The sequence below is a fragment of the Pleurodeles waltl genome, chromosome 1_2 (genome assembly GCF_031143425.1).
Source record: "Pleurodeles waltl isolate 20211129_DDA chromosome 1_2, aPleWal1.hap1.20221129, whole genome shotgun sequence".
NCBI classification, from domain to species: domain Eukaryota; kingdom Metazoa; phylum Chordata; class Amphibia; order Caudata; family Salamandridae; genus Pleurodeles; species Pleurodeles waltl.
Genome location: NC_090437.1, coordinates 153,894,724 through 153,914,595, shown reverse-complemented (window position 1 = coordinate 153,914,595; position 19,872 = coordinate 153,894,724). Strand labels below are relative to the sequence as shown.

Below are 19,872 nucleotides of genomic sequence, written 5' to 3'. Positions count from 1 at the left end.
GTAAGGGAGCGGCAAGTGTAATCCCGACCGTGCAGAAAGCACGACCACCACACATCAGTCAATCCCAAATTAGTCATTACCAAATGAATGGCTTCAGTCATGCGGGACTTCATTCCCAACGTGGTGGATGTCTGTCTAGTTCCCAATTCAGCACGCCGTTGAAATCCCCCAACCACAACAGAGGCGCTTTCACGCCCTGCTTAACCTACTCAGGTATGTCATAAAAGAAATCCAGGTCACCTGTTTTAGAAGCATAAGTAGTTAGGATGGATATATCCTTCCCATCTAGCAGTCCCTGAATGAGTACATATCGACCCCCCACGTTCTAGTATGTCAAAGAAAAAGCAGTCCCACGCAACACCCAAATCTGAATATCCCTGGCATATGTGGAATGCGAAGCATGATAGAGCTAACCCTTCTATTTCTTAGCTATTTTTCTGGCTTCCGCATCACCCAGACGCGTCTCCTGCAGACAGGTCACGTCAACCTTGTGCCATTTCAAAAAGGACAACACCCTATACCGCTTTGTGTAAGAGTCCTGGCCCCATGCACCCCAGGTCAAAAATCGCAGGCAATGAGAAACCACCTCCCACCCACGTTCAAGTATAGGAAGAACTAAAGCCTACACGCATCCACCCAATATAAGTGCCATGACCAACACTGTCACCTATCTAACAGGAACAAGGCAATGCCAAGCCACATTTCAGCCAGCCTTGCTGGCAAAAACGCCTTCTCCCACCCCACTGGATAAAAAGGGAAGGGGAGATATTAGTAGGAACTGAGAAAGCAATTAAGAGAAAGGGGCAGTGGGAAAGCAAGGAGGAGTTAAGAAGACAAAAGCAAGAAGGCAGTGGCCACCCACCACACACCTACATACATTACCGACATTCGCACATTCAGCCACCAGTCTGGAAAGCGCCCAATAGACATCAGGTGAGGAGGTAAGCAAACGCTTGGCCACAAGTTTTCTGGTTCAGACAACAATGTTTCAGGGATGGTATCTGCTAAAAGTGCCAGACTGTGGCCTGCCAGGCCCGACTGGGATAGAGGAGGATCTCTCCCGGGAGACTCTTGTGTGTCCCCCACTGCCATTACCTGTTTGGAGCCATCCTTCTGTAACGTCATTTTACCAGTGGCCTGGTTCTCTGTCTTCTTTCTACCCCAATGGGTCCTTTCCCCTTCTGGGCTCCTCCTGCCTGCTCTTTCAGGATCTCCACCATTCCTCCCCAGCAAAGCTATGTCCCACAATTCCAACCAGTCCCAGACCTCAATTTTGATGGGTACAGGAGCATATACTTCAGTTGCATTAACCTCTGCTTTTGATTGACAGGCAAGAAGGATTTACACTGTTCCTGATCCCACTTGGTGTAGTCCGGGTAGGTCACTATCCTATTGTTCTCAAACATCAGGACCTCCTTGTAGGAAAGTACCATCTTGCCTGGCATGTTACCCCCATTTTTCACTGTATATATGTTGTTTTAGTTGTATGTGTCACTGGGACCCTGCTAGTCAGGGCCCCAGTGCTCATAAGTGTGCCTGAATGTGTTACCTGTGTTATGACTAACTGTCTCACTGAGGCTCTGCTAATCAGAACCTCAGTGGTTATGCTCTCTCATTTCTTTCAAATTGTCACTAACAGGCTAGTGACCAACTTTACCAATTTACATTGGCTTACTGGAACACCCTTATAATTCCCTAGTATATGGTACTGAGGTACCCAGGGTATTGGGGTTCCAGGAGATCCCTATGGGCTGCAGCATTTCTTTTGCCACCCATAGGGAGCTCTGACATTTCTTACACAGGCCTGCCACTGCAGCCTGAGTGAAATAACGTCCATGTTATTTCACAGCCATTTTACACTGCACTTAAGTAACTTATAAGTCACCTATATGTCTAACCTTTACCTGGTAAAGGTTGGGTGCTAAGTTACTTAGTGTGTGGGCACCCTGGCACTAGTTCAGGGCCAATTCCCCGGACTTTGTGAGTACGGGGACACCATTACACGCGTGCACTACATATAGGTCACTACCTATATGTAGCTTCACAATGGTAACTCCGAATATGGCCATGTAATATGTCTATGATCATTGAATTGCCCCCTCTATACCATCCTGGCATAGTTGGCACAATCCCATGATCCCAGTGGTCTGTAGCACAGACCTTGGTACTGCCAAACTGCCTTTCCCGGGGTTTCACTGCAGCTGCTGCAAACCCCTCAGACAGGCATCTGCCCTCCTGGGGTCCAGCCAGGCCTGGCCCAGGATGGCAGAACAAAGGACTTCCTCTGAGAGAGGGTGTTACACCCTCTCCCTTTGGAAAATGGTGTGAAGGCAGGGGAGGAGTAGCCTCCCCCAGCCTTTGGAAATGCTTTCATGGGCACACATGGTGCCCATTTCTGCATAAGCCAGTCTACACCGGTTCAGGGACCCCTTAGCCCTGCACTGGCGCGAAACTGGACAAAGGAAAGGGGAGTGACCACTCCCCTGACCTGCACCTCCCCTGGGAGGTGTCCAGAGCTCCTCCAGTGTTCTCCAGACCTCTGCCATCTTGGAAACAGAGGTGCTGCTGGCACACTGGACTGCTCTGAGTGGCCAGTGCCAACAGGTGACGTCAGAGACTCCTTCTGATAGGCTCCTTCAGGTGTTGCTAGCCTATCCTCTCTCCTAGGTAGCCAAACCCTCTTTTCTGGCTATTTAGGGACTTCCTTAGATAACGAATGCAAGAGCTCATCCGAGTTCCTCTGCATCTCTCTCTTCACCTTCTGCCAAGGAATCGACTGCTGACCGCGCTGAAAGCCTGCAAAACTGCAACATAGTAGCAAAGACGACTACTGCAACTCTGTAACGCTGATCCTGCCGCCTTCTCGACTGTTTTCCTGGTGGTGCATGCTGTGGGGGTAGTCTGCCTCCTCTCTGCACTAGAAGCTCTGAAGAAATCTCCCGTGGGTCGACGGAATCGTCCCCCTGCAACCGCAGGCACCAAAGAACTGCATCACCGGTACCTTGGGTCTCCTCTCAGCACGACGAGCGAGGTCCCTTGAATCCAGCAACTCTGTCCAAGTGACTCCCACAGTCCAGTGACTCTTCAGCCCAAGTTTGGTGGAGGTAAGTCCTTGCCTCCCCACGCCAGACTGCATTGCTGTAAACCGCGACTTTTGCAGCTACTCCGGCCTCCGTGCACTTCCGGCGGAAATCCTTTGTGCACAGTCCAGCCTGGGTCCACGGCACTCTAACCTGCATTGCACGACCTCCTAAGTTGTTCTCCGGCGACGTGGGACTCCTTTGTGCGACTTCGGGTGAGCACCGTTTCACGCATCCTCGTAGTGCCTGTTTCTGGCACTTCTGCGGGTGCTGCCTGCTGCTGAGAGGGCTCCTTGTCTTGCTCGACGCCCCCTCTGTCCCCAGACGCAATTGGCGACATCCTGGTCCCTCCTGGGCCATAGCAGCATCCAAAAACACTAACCGCACGATTTGCAGCTAGCAAGGCTTGTTGGCGGTCTTTCGGCGGGAAAACACTTCTGCACGACTCTCCACGGCGTGAGGGATCCGTCCTCCAAAGGGGAAGTCTCTAGCCCTTGTCGTTCTTGCAGAAACCTACGCTTCTACTGTCCAGTAGCAGCATCTTTGCACCCACAGCTGGCATTTCCTGGGCATCTGCCCATCTCCGACTTGCTTGTGACTTTTGGACTTGGTCCCCTTGTTCCACAGGTACCCTCGACTGGAAATCCATCGTTGTTGCATTGTTGGTTTGTGTCTTTCCTGCAGAATTCCCCTATCACGACTTCTATGTCCTTTGGGGAACTTTAGTGCACTTTGCACTCACTTTTCAGGGTCTTGGGGTGGGCTATTTTTCTAACCCTTACTATTTTCTAATAGTCCCAGCGACCCTCTACAAGGTCACATAGGTTTGGGGTCCATTCGTGGTTCGCATTCCACTTTTGGAGTATATGGTTTGTGTTATGTGTCTCCATTGCATCCTATTGTAACTATACATTGTTTGCACTGTTTTCTAATACTATTACTGCATATTTTGGTATTGTGTACATATATCTTGTGTATATTTGCTATCCTCATACTGAGGGTACTCACTGAGATACTTTTGGCATATTGTCATAAAAATAAAATACCTTTATTTTTAGTATATCTGTGTATTGTGTTTTCTTATGATATTGTGCATATGACACTAGTGGTACTGTAGGAGCTTCACTCGTCTCCTGGTTCAGCCTAAGCTGCTCTGCTAAGCTACCATTATCTATCAGCCTATGCTGCTAGACACCCTATACACTAATAAGGGATAACTGGGCCTGGTGCAAGGTGTAAGTACCCCTAGGTACTCACTACAAGCCAGTCCAGCCTCCTACATTGGTTGTGCAGCGGTGGGATAAGTGCTTTGAGACTACTTACCACTCTTGTCATTGTACTTTTCATAATAGAAAAATATACAAAGCAAGTTCAGTGTATGTACACATAACTAAAAAGTTTTGCATTTCCTCTTTTCACTCTTTTCTAAAGTGCTGAAAAGTACTTCTAAACTTTCTAAAAGTTCTTAAAAGTTTAAAAAGCTTTTTTTCTGTCTTTTCTAAAAGCTCTAAAAACTTTTTTATCACTTTTTCTGTCACTTAAACTCTTTCTAAAATGTCTGGCACAGGCCAAAATGTTGATCTGTCCAAACTTGCATATGACCACCTTAGCTGGAAAGGAGCAAGGAGTCTCTGTGTAGAAAGAGGTTTGAGTGTAGGGAAGAATCCTTCCTTGGAATTATTGCTAAACATGCTTAGAGAACAAGATAAGGCCAAAAGGGCCCCATCTGTTGAAAAAGTAGCTAATGGTTCCCAATCTGATCCAGGGACACCCCTAGGAAAAGATTCAGGAAAGAAACTTCAGAGCCTGCCCATTACTAGACAGTCTAGCATAGTTGGTACTGATGTAGAGTCACACCATACAGATAGTGTTGTCTCACATCATAGCAAGAGCATTCATTCTCACCACAGTAGAAGTGATGTTTCTGTTAACCAAGCTGTTAGGGTGCCCTCTGTAAGGGACAGGTCTCCTTCTGTCCATTCTCACCATACTTCTGTTTCAAGACATGTCCCTCCCACCCACCCTGATGACAGATTGTTAGAAAGGGAGCTCAATAGATTGAGAGTGGAACAAACCAGACTGAAGCTCAAGAAGCAACAGCTGGATTTGGATAGACAGTCCTTAGAAGTAGAGAAGGAGAGACAGAAACTGGGTTTAGAAACCCATGGTGGCAGCAGCAGTATTCCCAATAGTCATCCTGCAAAAGAGCATGATTCTAGGAATCTGCACAAGATAGTTCCCCCTTATAAGGAGGGGGATGGCATTAACAAGTGGTTTGCTGCACTTGAGAGGGCCTGTGTTGTACAGGATGGCCCTCAAAGGCAGTGGGCTGCTATCCTATGGCTATCATTTAGTGGAAAAGGTAGGGATAGGCTCCTTACTGTGAAAGAAAGTGATGCCAATAATTTTACAGTTCTTAAGAATGCACTCCTGGATGGTTATGGCTTAACCACTGAACAATACAGGATAAAGTTCAGAGAGACCAAAAAGGAGTCTTCACAAGACTGGGTTGATTTCATTGACCATTCAGTGAAGGCCTTGGAGGGGTGGTTACATGGCAGTAAAGTTACTGATTATGACAGCCTGTATAACTTGATCCTGAGAGAGCATATTCTTAATAATTGTGTGTCTGATTTGTTGCACCAGTACTTGGTGGACTCTGATCTGACCTCTCCCCAAGAATTGGGAAAGAAGGCAGACAAATGGGTCAGAACAAGGGTGAACAGAAAAGTTCATACAGGGGGTGACAAAGATGGCAACAAGAAGAAGGATGGTAAGTCTTCTGACAAGGGTGGGGACAAATCTAAAAATGAGTCTTCATCAGGCCCACAAAAACACTCTGGTGGGGGTGGTGGGCCCAAATCCTCTTCTAATAAAAACAAAGAAAATAAACCATGGTGCTATTTATGTAAAATAAAAGGCCATTGGACAACAGATCCCAGTTGTCCAAAGAAAAGCACCAAGCCTCCTACCACTACAACCCCTACTGCTACACCTAGTGTCCCTACTAATAGCAGTGGTGGTGGGAGCAAACCTACTAATAGCCAATCCAAGGGAGTAGCTGGGCTCACTTTTGGTAACTTAGTTGGGGTTGGTCTGATTAGGGAGACCACAGAGGCTGTGTTAGTCTCTGAGGGGGCTATTGATTTAGCCACCTTGGTTGCTTGTCCCCTTAACATGGATAAGTACAAGCAACTACCCCTAATAAATGGTGTTGAGGTTCAGGCCCACAGGGATACTGGAGCCAGTGTGACTATGGTAATAGAGAAACTGGTCCACCCTGAACAACACCTACTTGGTCACCAGTACCAAGTAACCGATGCTCACAACAACACACTTAGCCACCCCATGGCTGTTGTAAATCTCAACTGGGGGGGGGGTTACTGGTCCAAAGAAAGTTGTGGTAGCTTCAGATTTACCTGTAGACTGTCTATTAGGGAATGATTTGGAGACATCAGCTTGGTCAGATGTGGAGCAAGCAATGCTGGGCATCCCAGGGCATATTTTTGCTTTAACAAGGGCTCAGGCCAAAAAGCAAAAAGGACAGGGTGACTTGGATCCTGGAACAATGGATCAAGTGCTCCCTAAAGCTAGGGCTAGTAGAAGTAAAACACTTCCTACTATCCCTCCCTCTACAGTGGATTCTACTTCTGAGGAAGAAGATTTTCCACCCTGTGCAGAACCTACACCAGAGGAGCTGGAAGCAGACACTGCTGAGATTTTGGGTGAAGGGGGGCCTGCCAGGGAGGAGCTGAGTGTGGCACAGCATACCTGTCCCACACTAGAGGGTCTAAGACAGCAAGCTGTCAAACAGGCTAATGGGGATGTCAGTGACTCTCACAGAGTTTACTGGGAGGACAACCTCTTGTACACTGAAGCAAGGGATCCTAAACCTGGAACTGCCAGGAGGTTAGTGATTCCTCAGGAGTACAGAAAGTTCCTCCTAACTCTAGCCCACGACATTCCCCTAACTGGACATCTGGGACAAATGAAAACTTGGGACAGGCTTGTTCCCTTGTTTCATTGGCCTAGAATGTCTGAGGACACAAAAGAGTTTTGTAAGTCCTGTGAAACCTGTCAAGCCAGTGGCAAGACAGGTGGCACCCCAAAGGCACCCCTTATTCCACTGCCTGTGGTTGGGGTTCCCTTTGAAAGGGTAGGGGTTGACATAGTTGGCCCCCTTGACCCTCCTACTGCTTCAGGCAATAGGTTTATCTTAGTGGTAGTGGACCATGCCACAAGATATCCTGAAGCAATTCCTTTAAGGACCACTACAGCACCTGCAGTGGCAAAGGCCCTCCTGGGAATATTTTCTAGGGTGGGCTTCCCAAAGGAAGTAGTATCAGACAGGGGAAGCAATTTCATGTCTGCTTACTTAAAGGCCATGTGGAAGGAGTGTGGTGTGACTTACAAGTTCACTACACCCTATCATCCACAAACAAATGGACTGGTGGAGAGATTTAACAAAACTCTCAAAGGCATGATTATGGGACTCCCTGAAAAACTCCGCAGGAGATGGGATATCCTTTTACCATGCCTCCTTTTTGCCTACAGGGAGGTACCCCAGAAAGGAGTGGGCTTCAGCCCCTTTGAACTCCTCTTTGGACACCCTGTTAGGGGTCCACTAACACTTGTCAAGGAGGGTTGGGAACAACCTTTAAAAGCTCCAAAACAAGATATTGTGGATTATGTACTTGGCCTCAGATCAAGGATGGCTGAGTATATGAAAAAGGCCAGTAAAAACCTTCAGGCCAGCCAAGAGCTCCAGAAGCAATGGCATGATCAGAAGGCTGTTTTGGTGCAGTACCAACCAGGGCAGAAAGTGTGGGTCTTGGAGCCTGTGGCCCAAGAGCACTCCAAGATAAATGGAGTGGACCCCACATAATTGTTGAAAAGAAGGGTGAAGTCACCTACTTAGTTGACTTAGGCACTGCCAGGAGTCCCCTTAGGGTGCTCCATGTCAATCGCCTGAAACCCTACTATGACAGGGCTGATCTCACCCTGCTCATGGCAACTGATGAGGGACAGGAAGAAGACAGTGATCCTCTACCTGATCTCTTCTCTTCCACAGAACAAGATGCTCTAGTGGAAGGTGTAGTTTTGGCTGATTGTCTTACTGCTGAGCAGAAAGACCATTGCATAAATCTCCTGGGTCAGTTTTCTGAACTCTTCTCTACTGTGCCAGGTACCACTTCTTGGTGTGAGCACACTATAGATACTGGAGACAGCTTGCCTGTCAAAAGTAAAATCTATAGGCAGCCTGACCATGTCAGGGACTGCATAAAGCAAGAGGTGCAGAAAATGTTAGAACTGGGAGTGGTTGAGCACTCTGAAAGTCCAAGGGCTTCTCCTGTGGTACTTGTACCAAAACCTCATTCCAAGGATGGAAAGAAGGAAATGCGGTTTTGTGTAGATTATAGAGGTCTCAACCAGGTAACCAAAACTGATGCTCACCCTATACCCAGGGCAGATGAGCTCATAGATACACTGGCATCTGCCAAGTATCTAAGCACTTTTGATTTGACTGCAGGGTATTGGCAGATCAAATTATCAGAAGATGCTAAACCTAAAACTGCATTTTCAACCATTGGAGGCCATTACCAATTCACAGTAATGCCTTTTGGATTGAAAAATGCACCTGCCACTTTTCAAAGGTTGGTGAACACAGTCCTGCAAGGGCTGGAAGCTTTTAGTGCAGCATATTTGGACGATATAGCTGTCTTTAGCTCCAGTTGGGATGATCACCTGGTCCACCTATGGAAAGTTTTAGAGGCCCTGCAAAAGGCAGGCCTCACTATCAAGGCTTCAAAGTGCCAGATAGGGCAGGGGAAGGTGGTTTATCTGGGACACCTTGTTGGTGGGGAACAGATTGCACCACTTCAGGGGAAAATCCAAACTATTGTAGATTGGGTTCCCCCTACTACTCAGACTCAGGTGAGAGCCTTCCTAGGCCTCACTGGGTATTACAGGAGGTTCATTAAGAACTATGGCTCCATTGCAGCCCCTCTTAATGACCTCACATCCAAAAAGATGCCTAAAAAGGTATTGTGGACAGCTAGCTGTCAGAAAGCTTTTGAGGAGCTGAAGCAGGCCATGTGCTCTGCACCTGTCCTGAAAAGCCCTTGTTACTCTAAAAAATTCTATGTCCAAACTGATGCATCTGAATTAGGAGTAGGGCAGTCCTATCACAACTTAATTCTGAGGGCCAGGATCAACCTGTTGCTTTTATTAGTAGGAGGTTGACCCCTAGAGAAAAGCGTTGGTCTGCCATTGAGAGGGAGGCCTTTGCTGTGGTCTGGGCACTGAAGAAGTTGAGGCCATACTTGTTTGGCACTCACTTCATTGTTCAGACAGACGACAAACCTCTACTTTGGCTAAAACAAATGAAAGGTGAAAATCCTAAATTGTTGAGGTGGTCCATATCCCTACAGGGAATGGACTATACAGTGGAACATAGACCTGGGAGTAGCCACTCCAATGCAGATGGACTCTCCAGATATTTCCACTTAGACAATGAAGACTCATCAGGTCATGGCTAGTCTTATTGTCCTTCGTTTGGGGGGGGTTGTGTAGGAAAGTACCATCTTGCCTGGCATGTTACCCCCATTTTTCACTGTATATATGTTGTTTTAGTTGTATGTGTCACTGGGACCCTGCTAGTCAGGGCCCCAGTGCTCATAAGTGTGCCAGAATGTGTTACCTGTGTTATGACTAACTGTCTCACTGAGGCTCTGCTAATCAGAACCTCAGTGGTTATGCTCTCTCATTTCTTTCAAATTGTCACTAACAGGCTAGTGACCAACTTTACTAATTTACATTGGCTTACTGGAACACCCTTATAATTCCCTAGTATATGGTACTGAGGTACCCAGGGTATTGGGGTTCCAGGAGATCCCTATGGGCTGCAGCATTTCTTTTGCCACCCATAGGGAGCTCTGACAATTCTTACACAGGCCTGCCACTGCAGCCTGAGTGAAATAACGTCCACGTTATTTCACAGCCATTTTACACTGCACTTAAGTAACTTATAAGTCACCTATATGTCTAACCTTTACATGGTAAAGGTTGGGTGCTAAGTTACTTAGTGTGTGGGCACCCTGGCACTAGCCAAGGTGCCCCCACATTGTTCAGGGCCAATTCCCCGGACGTTGTGAGTACGGGGACACCATTACACGCGTGCACTACATATAGGTCACTACCTATATGTAGCTTCACAATGGTAACTCCGAATATGGCCATGTAATATGTCTATGATCATGGAATTGCCCCCTCTATACCATCCTGGCATAGTTGGCACAATCCCATGATCCCAGTGGTCTGTAGCACAGACCCTGGTACTGCCAAACTGCCTTTCCCGGGGTTTCACTGCAGCTGCTGCTGCTGCCAACCCCTCAGACAGGCATCTGCCCTCCTGGGGTCCAGACAGGCCTGGCCCAGGATGGCAGAACAAAGGACTTCCTCTGAGAGAGGGTGTTACACCCTCTCCCTTTGGAAAATGGTGTGAAGGCAGGGGAGGAGTAGCCTCCCCCAGCCTCCGGAAATGCTTTCATGGGCACACATGGTGCCCATTTCTGCATAAGCCAGTCTACACCGGTTCAGGGACCCCTTAGCCCTGCTCTGGCGCGAAACTGGACAAAGGAAAGGGGAGTGACCACTCCCCTGACCTGCACCTCCCCTGGGAGGTGTCCAGAGCTCCTCCAGTGTGCTCCAGACCGCTGCCATCTTGGAAACAGAGGTGCTGCTGGCACACTGGACTGCTCTGAGTGGCCAGTGCCACCAGGTGACGTCAGAGACTCCTTCTGATAGGCTCCTTCAGGTGTTGCTAGCCTATCCTCTCTCCTAGGTAGCCAAACCCTCTTTTCTGGCTATTTAGGGTCTTCCTTAGATAACAAATGCAAGAGCTCATCCGAGTTCCTCTGCATCTCTCTCTTCACCTTCTGCCAAGGAATCGACTGCTGACCGCGCTGGAAGCCTGCAAAACTGCAACATAGTAGCAAAGACGACTACTGCAACTCTGTAACGCTGATCCTGCCGCCTTCTCGACTGTTTTCCTGGTGGTGCATGCTGTGGGGGTAGTCTGCCTCCTCTCTGCACTTGAAGCTCCGAAGAAATCTCCCGTGGGTCGACGGAATCATCCCCCTGCAACCGCAGGCACCAAAGAACTGCATCACCGGTACCTTGGGTCTCCTCTCAGCACGACGAGCGAGGTCCCTTGAATCCAGCAACTCTGTCCAAGTGACTCCCACAGTCCAGTGACTCTTCAGCCCAAGTTTGGTGGAGGTAAGTCCTTGCCTCCCCACGCCAGACTGCATTGCTGGAAACCGCGACTTTTGCAGCTACTCCGGCCTCCGTGCACTTCCGGCGGAAATCCTTTGTGCACAGTCCAGCCTGGGTCCACGGCACTCTAACCTGCATTGCACGACCTCCTAAGTTGTTCTCCGGCGACGTGTGACTCCTTTGTGCGACTTCGGGTGAGCACCGTTTCACGCATCCTCGTAGTGCCTGTTTCTGGCACTTCTGCGGGTGCTGCCTGCTGCTGAGAGGGCTCCTTGTCTTGCTCGACGCCCCCTCTGTCCCCAGATGCAATTGGCGACATCCTGGTCCCTCCTAGGCCATTGCAGCATCCAAAAACACTAACTGCACGATTTGCAGCTAGCAAGGCTTGTTGGCGGTCTTTCGGCGGGAAAACATTTCTGCACAACTCTCCACGGCGTGAGGGATCCGTCCTCCAAAGGGGAAGTCTCTAGCCCTTGTCGTTCTTGCAGAAACCTACGCTTCTACTGTCCAGTAGCAGCATCTTTGCACCCACAGCTGGCATTTCCTGGGCATCTGCCCATCTCTGACTTGCTTGTGACTTTTGGACTTGGTCCCCTTGTTCCACAGGTACCCTCAACTGGAAATCCATCGTTGGTTTGTGTCTTTCCTGCAGAATTCCCCTATCACGACTTCTATGTCCTTTGGGGAACTTTAGTGCACTTTGCACTCACTTTTCAGGGTCTTGGGGTGGGCTATTTTTCTAACCCTGACTATTTTCTAATAGTCCCAGCGACCCTCTACAAGGTCACATAGGTTTGGGGTCCATTCGTGGTTCGCATTCCACTTCTGGAGTATATGGTTTGTGTTGCCCCTATCCCTATGTGTCTCCATTGCATCCTATTGTAACTATACATTGTTTGCACTGTTTTCTAATACTATTACTGCATATTTTGGTATTGTGTACATATATCTTGTGTATATTTGCTATCCTCATACTGAGGGTACTCACTGAGATACTTTTGGCATATTGTCATAAAAATAAAGTACCTTTATTTTTAGTATATCTGTGTATTGTGTTTTCTTATGATATTGTGCATATGACACTAAGTGGTACTGTAGGAGCTTCACTCGTCTCCTAGTTCAGCCTAAGCTGCTCTGCTAAGCTACCATTATCTATCAGCCTATGCTGCTAGACACCTTATACACTAATAAGGGATAACTGGGCCTGGTGCAAGGTGTAAGTACCCCTAGTTACTCACTACAAGCCAGTCCAGCCTCCTACACTCCTGCTCTCTAGAAGCAGGCAAAAGGCAGTCCCTGCCCTGTAAGTTTAAGATTTGAGCTTTAATCGCCCTTGGGGAGGGGCAGGATGGGGGTGGAGGAACCAGTGTCCTATTAGCTTGCTTACTCGTAAAAACTCTGAGAGATCCCTAGGCCGCAAGGAATGTTGTCTAAAGTCCTCCCCTTACACCCCTTTGACCCTCTCTGGGAAACCCAGGAACCTAATTTTATTGAAGCATACTTGCCCCTCTTCCTCCTCCACCCTTAGTTACAACTCATGATTTGTGGAAGTCATCTTAGCCATTTGTTGCTTAAGCTGTGATACATTCCCCTGCAGACTTTAAGTGTTACCCTCTGCCACTTTGTTACCTACTTTTTTCAAGTCAGCTCTAAGTAGATTTACAGCAATAGAGACAGTCTCTATCTTATGCTCCAGTGCCGTGTGAGATCCCTGTATTGCTGTTATCAGATCTGCATGTGAAGGGTCCCCTGATCTCTCTGGGGAGGCAGTCTTGGATTCTGCACCCCACTGTCGGGTAATCTGATGGGACGGCTGCCCGGCGTGGTGTACTTGTTATAGTGCTACTTATGTGTATCTCAATGCCATATATACAAAGGGCCCCCCTGGTATTCCATTGCATCAGCGAGCCCCAACAGTCTCAGGAAATCTACCAGGCACTCCAAGGGCACCTCTACAACCCTTCCGGCTGCTTTAGTGCCCCCCCCCCCCCATGGAAATTCCGTCCATCAGGAAAAGGTTGGTAATACACTGGGGCACAGGCCTCTTGCCGTTCTGCCCCCAAATATCCCCATACAGCCTGCCAGCACTGCTCGGGGCCTCCTTCCCCCAGTCTCCCAGCACCAACAGCGATAGTTCTAAAGGCCATGACTCCACAGGCGCCCCCACTTCAACCACTGGAAGACCTTACCTGGAATGTGCCTAGTGTGTACTGAGCCCTGCAGCTCCTCACCCTTTCCACAAGTTGAGGAACCCCATGTGTCCAACACCCAGATCTGTCTCCTGTTCAATCTAACTTCTCCCTAGTGCTCTGCTAGGGTGAGCAGATGTCCCGGATTTCCCCGGACAGTCCCTGTTTTTAGAGAACTGTCTCGGTGTCCAGACACTTCTTTTAATTTTAAATTAATCTGTCCCTGCAGTGATCCCACCCCAGCTGAACTCGGCACCGGCCATATCTCATTCGGCCAGACTGGAGGAGGGGTGAGCATGCTGGGAATACCTCGATGCAGGCCCACTCCGGGGCCAAGTAGCCTTGGCCTCAGCTCCTCTGCTCATAATGCTCCCCTCTGCAGTCAGTAAATTCGGGCCTTCCCCCAACTCGTGGTTGAGACTGGCAGCTGGCAAACGCCAGATATATTCATCCAGGACTCTCTTGCAACAGGTTGTAGAAAAGGATACTCTTCCCTGCAGTCCGTGTACATAACCTACAGAGCAGAATTTCGCAGGAGTAAGCCAGGGAGACCAGGAGTAGGGCTTGGCTACGTCCTAACCTCCATCTTGCCAGGCCACACCACCTGAAAGTTTTATAGTGGATACTGTCAGAGCTTTCCAGGGCATGGGCTGGATTACCTTCCAAATATGATGTTTCGCTATACAGCAGTTGGTCATATACAGTAGGGCCATAGCAGACCATCCCACGCACCATGTTTAAATGAAGCAAACATTGATGTAATTCCATCAAGAGAGGGTGGCATGAGAAATTAGATCTGTGACAGAGAGGTTCACTCAAACTTAAGAGGACCTTTAAAATCTAATTGTTGTGGAGAACTTTTGAATCTGAGGCAACCATGCCAAGACCGATTAGGTAAATGATATGTCAAAAGTAGGGACTAAAAGATGGGAGGGGTAATTCTGTATCTAAAAACAGACTGGCTTATTTCAAGTGTCTCACTGGCCAGGTGGCTGGTTGATTATGGATTAGAGGGACAAGTTGGACTTCGGTATATTCGAACTCCTGCAAGATGCAAAACCATAGAGAACTTAGAAAATGCTGTCAGAAGAAACCCTTGTGGAAATATGTGTTTGGAGTTTTTCTGGTTTGGTATCTCATAGCCCCAGGACCAAAACCAAATGTTGCAAAACCGCAGTGGTGTAGAAAGGGTGCCACGGGTCCTAATGCTAACAAGAAAAATTGATGAAGAAGGATTGCATTCTTTGTTTATTTACTACTGGTAATACATTATTTGACAAAATAAGATGGCATGAAAAACAAGTTACTTACCTTTGGTAACACTCATTCTGTTGGGTAATCTATTTAACCATAACTTTCTCAGCTTAGAGTACTCTCCAGGTGTCAGACTAGATCTGGAACCTTTTCTCCAGTAATTTTTCGGTGTGCTGCCAGGTGGTGCAGTGCAGTCTATATTGACTCTGTAGAACCCTGAAAGTGACAGAGTGCACCACATAAAAGTTCCACATTTGTGTTGGTATCTCTTTCTCATTTTTTTCCCTTTCCACACTGTCAGATTTGAAGCATCACCAGGTTTTTGGTACCAGTGCGGGGATTCCTTTTTTTCGGACAAAAGAGGCCACTGCACAAAATGGGAGGTGGAAGGGTGGTGAGGAACCTGCAGTTAGATAGAGTATCCACCAAAAAGAGCATTACCATAGGCAAATAACTTATTCTTCTGATGCATATTTCCAACCACAGAATCCTCGCCTTGTAATAGATACCAATGTAGTACCTCCTCTGGTGGGGGGTCTGTGAAGTGTACTCAGACCAAAACATCCTGCAGGACCATGCTGGCAAAATGTCCCTCCACCTGGACCTGTCTGTCAAGGCAGTAGTGCTACATTAACGTATACGCCAATACCAACATTGCAGCCTGGCAGATGTTAAGGACAAGCACTACTTCACATGCCAAAGCAGTGTAGCAGCTTAAGCCCTGGTGTACTGGGCTCAAAAACCTTCTGGCTGCTCCTTCTTGGCCTGGGCGTAGCAGATCTTAAAGCAGAGGACTAGCTACCGCAACAGGTATCTTTTCTGCATTGCCCTCCTCTTTTTCACCCTGGAGAATGTGACAAAAATGATCTTCACACAGTGGTCTTTGGTACGATCAGTATGTGAACTTAAAGCCCTTTTGTAGTCCAATTAATGAAGCTTTTTTCCCCTCTTTCGAGAGGTGAGAGGGCAAAAGAGCTGGCAGGGATATAGACTGCTCAATATGGAAAGGAGTCATAACTTTCGGAAAGAAAGAATCCCACCCAACTCCTCTACACCAGTTTGTCTGGGGAAAAAGGTGGTTTTGGGTGGTTTCACCGACAGTGCAGAAGCTTACTCATGAGGTGAGCTTAAGTAATTGCAATGAAGAAGACTGTCCAGAGACTGGGTGAGCAGCTATGTATTGACTTGAAGGGTTTACACATGAGAAGTATCAAGACCTAGTTGAGGATCCATTGTGGAATCACAAACGGTCTAGACTGAATATGTGTGTCAGACCCTTTCTAAAACTCATCACAACAGGTGATTTAAACAAGAATGATTGGTCCGGCAAACATAGAAAGGACGAAATGGAAGTCAGATAACCTTTAATAGTATGCCTTGCGGAGCCACAGGCAAAATGAACAAAAGAGCATCCAACAGCTTGGCTTGTAAAGGGTAAATCTTGCAGAAAATACACAAGGCCACACATTTCTCACAGTGATTTGCATAAATGTACTTTGTGGAAAGGCGCCTAGCAGCAAGGACAACATCCACTTGCAAAACGCAAAGGAACAAAAATGACGTCTCTCCCTATGTGCATTCATTACATTTCCATAATCAGGTACCATATGACTTAGTGAAATGACAAAACTGGATACTTCATGAAAGTTACATTCAGCCCATGTCTGATGAATGTGACCAATGGATCAGGAGCCAGTGACTTCTGCGGATAATCTCATTGCTCTTCACTTTGCAGTTTGCATTAGCTTTGTGATATGCCCTATGCTGTCTCTGCCAGAGTTAAGAAGCAGATGTGAATATTCGAAGTGTTTTAAGACGACGCTTTTGCCAATGATGAAGTAATACGAAGAAATAATAATTCTAAAAATGTACAGAAATATATAACGAGTTTGTTAATTTAGAGTATTGTGGATCTTGCTGTATTCTAATTTTATTTTCTAATGTATATGTTCTCCTTAAGGTTTGTAGTTTTTTTTCTTCTTACTGTAAGAGTAGAGATTATTCATATCTTGTTTCCATGTAGACACTGAGTGAAGCAGAAGATTTTCAGGCAGCTGTTCTACATCTCGCCAAAACACCAATCATTACTGATGTTTACTACATTGTTGGAGGAGTAGCGCCCAAAGAGGGTGTTGTTATAACAAGAGACCGAACCGGGCCAGCAGACATATGGCCTCTTGATCCTTTACAAGGAGGGTGAGTTAAGTGAGACAAGGATCATGCAGAACAAGTAAAGAAGAGATTACTCCATTGTCTGTTGTCTCTCTAGCCCAACCTAAGTAATATTCGAAATACTATTTTCATGTACAGCTAATTTGTGAAAAATGTTTTCTTAAACATGACAGAAACAAGGTTACAAGATATAGATTTAAAAGGCATGCTTTCCATGTCCTTAAGATTGGTGATTTTAGGTGTGCAAGTGAAAGTAATCTCTAGCCCGAAGAAGAAACAAGCATTTGCAATGCAATAGGTTTCGCATTTGCAAGAGTTAGAGCTATTGGCTTTGTAAATGACAAAGCCTGAAGTGCCTCATACCCGCAAAGTGATCCGAAGAAATGGCTTTGGTAAATGGAGTTAAAAGATCTATTCTAGTGTCAACGTGTTGAACCAGGACATGAAGTTTTTCAAAAAATAAATAAATAAAATTGCATGATAATTGTGTGATAATTGGCGAAAGCACCTTGCCTTGATCCTAGTGTCTCCAATTGTAAGTATGCAAAACGACTGTAGATTGGTTCTAGGGGCCTCTGTGTAGTAATCTCTCATTACTCATGAGTGACTCTATATTATTGTCCCAGTTAATCTAAAATGTCATTCTCTCTAAACTCCATTAGAGCATTACAGTTTTAGAAAGTTACACAAAATACTTAACATTTCTATGCATTCAGAGGTTTTCGCAAATAAATTAATTGTAAAATTAGTAAAAAAATAAAACCCAGAATGACGTTGTCTATTTTGTCTAGAGAAGCTTGACTTTCAATGCAGTGTTTTTTATAGTCATATTCCACCTTGAAGTACTGTGCATTTTGTGATGCTGGGCAAATCACTTGATCTCTCTGTGGCAGTGCCTATAAATATAATAATATTAATGTGACCTTGCTGGAGGGGTATGGGGCAAGCAGGAGGAGAGTAATTGGTTTCTGAAGCACAGCGCCAGAACCGGAATGGGGCAAAGAGGACTGGGGGAATGGGGGAGGGGTAGAAGAAATAGTACCTGCATCAGAGCAGACAGCCACTAATCAAGTGGAAATAATCTGTACTAGGCCGGTGCTCCTCAAAACAGAAGTCATGTACCAAGTATGTGAACTAATTAGGAGGCAGCTTAGAAGAGCAACATTGGAGTCAACCTGTGGTAAGCAGCAAGTGGGATCAAAGTCCTATATTGAATACAGCATGTCTCCAAGACAGCACATGTGTGCTGCTTAGGCTCAACCTAAAAGCTGCAGGAAAGAGAGGGGCGAATGACAGAAAAAAATGGAAGGGAAAAGGGGGCAGAATGGCAAGGAGGAGGGGGTACAATGGCAAGGAAGGGAGAAAGAGTGACAGGGAAGAGAGGAAAACAGTGAGGGAAGAGGGGGCAGAGTCAAAGGGAAGAGAGATGGTGATAGGGGGCCGAGTGACTTGTGTGAAGGCAGAATGACAGATGGTAGAATGATAGGGAACAGAGGACAGAGACATGGATAAACAATGGATAAGAGCGACAGGTAGGAGAGAGGGTAGACTAAAGAACAGATAGATTGACTGGGAAGAGAATGCAAAAGAGAGAAGATGGAGTAACAGGAAGATGGGGAAGAGGGCATACAGGGGCATACGGAAGTGAAGGAGAAGTGACAGATAAGAAGGGTGTTGTAATAGAGAAGAGAGAACAGAGTGTCGGGGAAGAGAGGACAGGAAAGAGAGAACAGGATGGCATGGAAGAGAGGAGACCCAACCATCTGTGGATGCGCACATGGCTTATATGGGTCTGACCGCAGGTACCAACAGGTCCCCGAGTTACTACACAGTTTTTACAGAGCTACTGATGCTAGTCTAGATAACTGCCATATAGGTGAAGAGCAGCAGTGGACATCATCCTTACAGCAGGCAGTTATATTTTGCAATGTCTTAATTCATGTTGTTCATACATTTTCTTACCTCTGTATTCATTTCTATTGGTCCCCGCCATTTATCAGTTTCCCTCTTCCCTGTCCTCCCCTGCTTTTGAAGATGTTTTGGATCAGCTTAGAATGTTAGTCACCGTGAGTCTTTTGTGACCTTAATGACACACTGTAGGAGGCCGATCTCAATTGCAGACGACTACAAAAACTTGCTTGCTTTCATAATACAGATTCTGGTGGACACCACAGCACCTCCTGCAGGCACTTGCAAAGTGTCTAATAACGACAATGCCAACACTGACTGGTGTCCTGTGGGCTCATAAAGAAGGGGACATGTGTTCACTTGTCATCAATGAAAAGCAAATCACCTGAGCTTAAATTATTAAAGAGCTGTCTCAATTTTCCAGAAGTCCTTCCCAGTGGGCATACCAAAAAAAAAGTCAAGGCTCCTTTCTAACAATGAGAACCCTATCACTTCTCAACCGGCACCCCCACTCCCCTTCTCCACCACAACCCCCATAGGCACTGCTCACCTGTTTGTCTCAAGCCAAAAAACTAGACATGCAACTAGCAAATGAAGCACACTCTTCTGCTGAATGTGTGCTGTGTGGTTTATGGGATGGACAGGCTCTCTGGAGGCTAACCCTACAGCTGCTGCTGTGGACGCAATCTTTACTTGGGCAGAAGTGGCCACAAAATGAACTTTCACTTGCATGGCAAAACAATATATTTTATTCTGGAAATAACTAATACAACTCCTTTGATACGGTGACCACATTTTCAAAGCCAAAAAACATCACATTCCACTGACGTAGGAGGACTATAATCATATCCTTCTTCAACCTGATTTACAATTACTTTTGTATTAACAGTGATACCCATTAAATAGTATCAGGCTTTTTGTGGTAAGCACAAAGGGAATTAAATACATTATTCCGATCCATATTAAATTTAGAAGTACAGGCATAAAATTAT

General features: G+C 46.6%; 1 protein-coding gene across 2 annotated transcripts in view; it reads left to right on the top strand.

Moving 5' to 3' along the window:
* The window catches only part of NAAA (N-acylethanolamine acid amidase), a 260,081-nt gene that overhangs the window by 155,429 nt on the left and 84,780 nt on the right, over positions 1 to 19,872 (top strand). For both annotated transcript variants that reach the window (XM_069236844.1, XM_069236845.1), the window contains exon 6: positions 16,824 to 16,996. In XM_069236844.1, the coding sequence (XP_069092945.1) occupies positions 16,824 to 16,996 (173 nt within the window). The remainder of the gene's footprint in view (positions 1 to 16,823; positions 16,997 to 19,872) is intronic.